The sequence below is a fragment of the Nicotiana tomentosiformis genome, chromosome 10 (assembly GCF_000390325.3).
Source record: "Nicotiana tomentosiformis chromosome 10, ASM39032v3, whole genome shotgun sequence".
Lineage (NCBI taxonomy): Eukaryota > Viridiplantae > Streptophyta > Magnoliopsida > Solanales > Solanaceae > Nicotiana > Nicotiana tomentosiformis.
In genome coordinates this window covers 47,035,756-47,042,706 of record NC_090821.1, presented here as the reverse complement: position 1 = coordinate 47,042,706, position 6,951 = coordinate 47,035,756, and the positions used below count along the sequence as shown (strand labels likewise).

The following is a 6,951-nucleotide window of genomic DNA, read 5'->3' as shown; positions in this document are numbered from 1 at the left end:
GAGTTATATTCCAAGCTGAATCAATTCTGCACGATAGAATAAAAGAAAGTGAAATTTTGTTTTTCCTAAGGGTTCTGCAGCCTCTCGAAGATAAGTACAGACGTCTTCGTACCGATCTGCAAGACTCTACTAAACTCGCTCATGACTCATGAGAACTATGTAACCTAGGCTTTGATACCAATCTGTCACGACCCAAAACCTAACCTGTCGTGATGGCGCCTATCGTGGAACTAGGCACGCTGACTCATTTCAAAACAAACCGATATTTTTATTTCAAGGATAATTCCAAGGCTATTTAGCTTAAAAACCTTTGTAAAGGAGTTCAAATCAAAACAAAAATGTGGAAAAGAGAAGCCTGACATCGGGGTGTCACTAGTCATGAGCATTTACTACAATATGTCTAACAATATTAAGGCTAATTCAGCGTGGGAAATAGCTAAATAAAACTGAAGGAAGATAAGAGGGAGAAGGGCAGGGGCTGCGATCGCCAGGCAGCTGCCTTGCTATCCCCGAGAAAATCTGCAACCAGAATAATCAACAACCACTACTGTGTCCAGCTACACCTGGATCTGCACACAAGGAGCATGAAGTAACGTGAGTACGCCAACTCAGTAAGTAACAACAATAAATAAAGACTGAGCAGTAGTGACGAGCAATAAAGCATATCAAGTTCATATCACAAAAATTCAGTAAAGTACAACATGCTTTAAAAATCAGTGTTTGAATCAAATCATCTCGTTTAAACCCGGTTCCAGTAAAAATCATTTAAAGATATTTTTCAATAGTTTTTCAAATAAAGGCTCAATACAAAGGTGAGCAAAAATGATGAAATCATAAACAGCCCCTCGGGCAAAACTCACAGTCACTCGTGCCACTCGGGCATACCTCACAATCACTCTTGCCACTCGGGCATACCTCACAATCACTCATGCCTCCCAATCACTCAGCACTCGGCACTCGCACTCAGTAGGTACATGCGCTCACTGGGGGTGTGTACAGACTTTAGAGGGGTTCCTTCAGCCAAAGATATATATCAAGCCAAATCATGGCATAAATCACTCAGGCCCTCGGCCTATATCAAACATGTTGCGGCGTGCATCCCGATCCCATAAATATGCACCATGTTATGGCGTGTAGCCCGATCCCATAAAAATCCTCACAAATCAGGCCCTCGGCCTCACTCAGTCATAAACCTCTCAAACCACTCGGGCATTTCAGTAAAAACAGGATGCTCAGCCCAAAACAACATTTATATACATCAAAATTGAGTAATAAAACTGAGTTATGCAGTAAATAGGTATAACCATGACTGAGTATAGATTTTCAATCAAAAACAGTGAGAGGATAGTAAGAAAAGGCCCCTAAGGGTCCAAACAACACTGGCACAAGGCCCAAACATGGCATTCAACCCAATTTACAGAAACTCTTTCTAAAACATATAAGTATCATATAGTTTCAACAAAGTATGCAACTTTACAGTTGCTACAGGACGGACCAAGTCAAAATCCCCAACAGTGCACGCCCACACGCACGTCACCTAGCATGTGCGTCACTAAAAATAGTAGAATGATCCAAAATCCGGGATTTCGTACCCTCAAGACTAGATTTACAATCGTTACTTACCTCAAACCGGGCAAATCTCTACCCCGTAATGCTCTCGTCTCTGGACTCGACCTCCAAATGCTCCAAATCTATTTACAATTAGTACAATACCATCAATATACGCTAATGGAATGAATTCCACAAGAAAAATTATCAAATTAGACCAAAATTCGAAATTGGCTCCAACCCGGCCCCCGGGCCCACGTCTCGAAATTCGATAAAATTTACAAAACTAGAAAGCTCATTCACTCACGAGTATAACCATACCAAATTCATCAAAATCCGACATCGTTTGGTCCTTCAAATCCTTAAATTAAACTCTTAAAAATTTCAAGCCCTAACCCCTCATTTTCACTAATTACAATGATTAAACAACGAAAAATCACCATGTATATAAGTATTAGGGCTCAAGCAACTTACCTTACAGATAGCCCTTGAATCACCTTTCGAAAATAACTCCAAAGGCTCCAAAAACCGACTTGAAAATTGTGAAAATGAACCAAAATTCGCGAAGTGCTATCTATACATTCTGCCCAGATTTTCGCACATGTGGGATATTTCACGCGCCTGCGGGACCGCACATGCGGTCAAAAATCCTCGCACCTGCGAGAATCACTTAAACTCTCAGCCTCCGCACCTGCGCCCAGGTCTCGCACCTGCGGGCTCGCAGGTGCGTCCAAATCCTTCGCGCCTGCGCTCCATCCTTGGCCTCCCATTTTCCGCATCTGCGCTTCAAATTCTCGCGCATGCGGTAGCGCACCTGCGCATTTCCTTCCGCTTCTGCGAAGCCTGCCCAACGCCCTCTTTTCCGCATCTGCGGACTCCCCTTGCGCACCAGCGACCTCGCACCTGCGACTCCTCCTTCCGCAGGTGCGGAAATAGCAGTAGCAGCAGCTTCAGCTGCATTTTCCAACTTCGACAAATTTGTTAACCACCCGGAATCACCCCGAGGCCCTCGGGACCTCAACCAAAAATATCAACAAGTCATATATCAACATACAAACTTAGTCGAACCTTCGAATCACTCAAAACAACATCAAATAACCAAATTACCCTCGAATTCAAGCCTAAGAACTTCTAAATTTCCAAATTCGGCAACCGATGCCGAAACCAACAAAAACCACGACCGAATGACCTCAAATTTTGCACACACGTCACAAATGACGCTACGAACCCATTCCAACTTCCGAAATTCCATTCCGACCCTGATATCAAATTTCTCACTGCCGATTTCGCCAATTCAAGCCTAATTCTACCACGGATCTCCAAATCACATTCCGGACGCACTACTAAGTCCAAAATCACCTATCAGAGCTAACGGAACCATCATAATTCAAATTCGAGATCGTTTACACATAGGTCAACATCCGATTTACTTTTCCAACTTAAGGTTCTAAATAAGAGACTAAGTGTCTCATTCCACTTCGAAACTACTCCGGGCCCGAACCAACTAACCTAGTATATCATAATATAGTTTAAGAGCATAAAGGAAACAGAAATGGAGAAAACTGGGCTATAAATCCCGAAACGACCGTCCGGGTCGTTACACATACTTTATGTCCATCTCTTACACTATTTTACTATAGTAGTCTTCACTTTTTTGCCTATAAAAGACTATGTAAATGGCAGTGGAAAGACGCACACAAAAAAAAGTGAAAAACTCCTTCTTTCTATCTGCGTTTCTTATTTATATTTTAGGACTAAACATTAGGCGCAGATGGGAGAAAGTAAGCAACACGAGCTTCCTTAAAAGTAAATAGATCTTTGAGTCAACAACTACGCTTCTGATGCCGAAGCAGAACATCAGAACTTGTCTCTCCAGACTGATTAGGAAGTGCTTCCATGTCATGTTGCGCTGAAGACGACTGCTGTGTTCCTGTCTAGAAAGTTCCATTAGAGAATATGTGAGCATTTGTCACATCACTGGAACTCAAAAACCGACTACTATTGATACTTACATTTGGGATAACATAAGGACGAATGACCAACCCGAGAATCAAGCAGACCAAGCAGGGAAGCCCCACGGTTAAGAACCATGTAGAAACTGCTCTTAGAGCTGGAAAATGTTACAAATGTTAAAGTATCTTATTTCAGGTAAAAGGAAAAATTGGCATTCAAAATCACAATGTAGAAAGTGAGGAACATCTAAGAAATGACACTAACAAAAGGTTTATGGAACACTCATAGTCATGTTGTGCACTAACCAATCCACAAGCTTTTAGACTGCAGAAACTGATGAGCAATTCCAACCTCAAAATCACAATAAGGGGACAAACACAATTCAAAAATGAGCAATGTATGCTTAGTTGAATGTATTACCAGAATGAGAATTTCTTGAGCAATCCTCGGCCTTAAGCTGTATTTCGCGGACTAACTTAGTGCCACGGTCAGAGATCATTAAAGTGCATCTCTCAGGAACAAAAGAAAGTTCAAAATCATCTGAAAATGAGGCATTTAATCCAGGTCCATCAGCACGGCCTGGTATTAGTGAATAACCTCCTGCTATTGTAGTAACACCTGATATCATCATTGATTAAGGAGTTTCATTCAGAATCCAACATGATGATAATAATAAAACAAATATTACTGAAGCAGCTTAACTTATAGTTACCGTGTAATATCACCACCATTTGACAGTTACGTAAGTAAACAAGCAAAATAATACACAATTGATCACCTTCCCTGAGGAAAACTCTCTCTGTACTATAACTCCCCCTTAATAGAAAAAGATTGTTGAAGAAGAGAAACACCAGAGAGTCATAGTAAGAAGTTGCTAAATAGGACGCTTAAAGGCATGCTTATAAACCATAGTGTACAGCATATTTTCAACCAACATGAGAAGCATAAATTGGGGTTGATTACACATTACACCACTGGCAGCTAACATGGATTAAAATTATAGTCAACAACTAGTGGCCGCATGCCCAACTTCTTTGTCCAAACAGTTATATTTACCCAGCACCCAGTTGCTGTCCTGGGGGGCATCATCTCTTGTCGCTTGAAATCAGCAATTCCAAGTGTATGCCTAGAAAGCTGTGTTAGAGGGCGAATAGCCTGCTTTCCAAGTAGTCTTCGAACAAGAAAGTCTGCATTTCCTCTTACTCATCCATGAAGTTTGCTGTTCCCTTTCCGAAGCAGTACTATTCTTGACCTTCAACAAGCATGAACCAACACCATCTGACAGCCACACCAATTTCTAAAGACATACAGAAAATGTTCTAATGCTGTTTTTATCAACATCATCTTTTTTCATAAGCCTAGCATATGGGTTCCCCTCAAGTCTCTCCACCTTATCCTGTCACTTGTTACCCAAAATACGAAGATCCTATTTAGTATGACATAAAATGTTTCCTAGCAGAAATGTTGCCATTGATGAAATCACTGTCTTATGTTGGGTTGAAGAACTCATTGAAGATGTTATCGCCATGTAAAAAAACTTACACTGACCAGGAATGGATAGCTTAGTGGTAGAGACCTCCACATCCAACCATAAGGTTGAGGGTTTTGAGTCCATCAAAGGAGCAGAGGAAGAAAGAGTCCCAGCAATAGGCTCTCGGATATAGGGGCTTTAGTGGTGGAGTTTAACATATCCCCCAAGAAATAATCTTCAATCAAATGGGGAAAACAACTTAGAGCGTTAGGTCATTTTTCACTTGCCCCTCTAAGAGCCTATTTTGGATAGGTTTAAAAGCTCTGTCAAACTTAGTGTTTTTAGCTTATTGGGGTGTTTGGCAACCTTATAGTTCATTTGACTTAGCTGAATTAAAGTAGCTTTTAAGCCTCAAGTGCTGAAAAATACTTTTTAAGTGATGGTATTGGTTCTATAAACAAGCAGTTGCATGTTGGGATAGAAGTGCTGAAACTGAAAATAAGTTATTAATGTGTTTAGTAACATATCCTTAAATTTGTTAACACTATAAAATAGTGATTACTACAAGATTTTTAATTCTAAATACGAAATAATTTATGTTCCAATGCACTTTCAATCATAAGATAATTTTTAATAAATATGAGTTATTTATTTGAAGTGGTTGAGTTAGAAAGATATTTGTTCTTAAATTTCAGTAATATTTGATATTGCTATCGACTTGAATCTAAGTTGTCCCATGCATAGAAATAGCAAAGCAGGAATTTTTTAATGCCAACATAGCTACCCAAATTGCAAAAAGAAATAATTTCAGGAATCCCTTGTGCTGATGAATATACTGTTACATTTCTCAAAAAAAAAAAAATCAAGAATCAGATAGTTTGTCGTTTTGGGGGTATTACTTAATATAAAAAATTGAGTTTTCTAGTACATTTTATTTAGTTTTAAGATATTAGATCAGAGAGCATATGAGATTGATGATAAGGCGTAGCTATACAAGCATGAATTCCTAGTTCACTTACATATGTACATATTTGCTTATGCATGTAATGACCATTCTAGGAGACAATTGATATCAAATTTGTTTACATAAAAAAGGTGCACCTAAAATATATTACTAAATTGATTCGAATACAAAGACTAAAAAATATTCATATACTTAAAAGCATTACAAATTTCATTAGCAATCATATTATAAAAAACCATTCAATAGTTATCACTTTTTTCTTCCACATTTATATAGTTAGCTCTTGAAGATTTACCAACATCAAGAACATATCTCTCATTCTTAGCTATTCAGAATGTATCATCCACATTGCATTTCTTTCTAATATAATTATGAATGACCATAGTAGCAAGTACAATGTTCCTTTGAGTGCCAATGTAATAATAATGCATGTGCCGCAAGATAGACCGTTTTGCTTTTCGAATCACAAATGTCAGCTCTACAATATTTCTACAAGAAGAATACAAATAGTTAATTTTTTCTTCACGTACTCTTGGTGTTCATAATTATTGTGTCGCACCGCGACAAAACTTTTCTAGGTTGTATCTCATCTTATCTCCTTTATATAGAGCTATATATCCATCCCTTCATATCCGACATCAACTTGATAGTACTTGTTTCTTAATTGATGTGAAAAGTTGAGCTCTAGTCTATGAACGGCCTCACCAAATATACTAAAATCATGAGTTGTTCCTCCCCACCCAACAAACATAAAGCACATATTAAAGTCTACAACAACAAAAACATTATAAGTTGGATAGCATCTGTGTCCAATCTATGATATCTCTTAACCTTGTAGTAATTTAGTTTTCATATGTGCGCCATCAAATTCTACCCTGCAATCCTGTAAACATATACAAATTTAACTTAAGTATGTAGAAGTGAATGATAAAATTGTAAAAACATAATAAAGTATGTTTAATTCAAAATCGTTGCTTATTTTAAAGAAAGTGGGATGTAATTACATGGCTTGTGA

The 6,951-nt window shown here is 38.5% G+C and overlaps 1 protein-coding gene across 1 annotated transcript; it reads right to left on the bottom strand.

The window, feature by feature from the left end:
* Positions 1–3,343: 3,343 nt before the first annotated feature.
* LOC104103427 (uncharacterized) lies at positions 3,344–4,374 on the bottom strand. The gene is made up of 4 exons (XM_009611329.4): positions 4,214–4,374; positions 3,922–4,119; positions 3,561–3,658; positions 3,344–3,482 (listed from the first exon to the last, which is right to left on the bottom strand). The coding sequence occupies exons 1-4, from the start codon at positions 4,230–4,232 to the stop codon at positions 3,372–3,374; spliced, it is 426 nt and encodes a 141-aa protein (XP_009609624.1). The 5' UTR covers positions 4,233–4,374; the 3' UTR covers positions 3,344–3,371.
* Positions 4,375–6,951: the final 2,577 nt, after the last annotated feature.

Excerpts from the sequence above, each read along its gene's own strand:
- LOC104103427 (XM_009611329.4), bottom strand. Across the intron at positions 3,659-3,921 it reads CTCAAGAAATTCTCATTCTG|CTCTAAGAGCAGTTTCTACA; the intron begins GTAATACATTCA and ends AACATTTTCCAG. Across the intron at positions 3,483-3,560 it reads GTCCTTATGTTATCCCAAAT|ACAGGAACACAGCAGTCGTC; the intron begins GTAAGTATCAAT and ends GGAACTTTCTAG.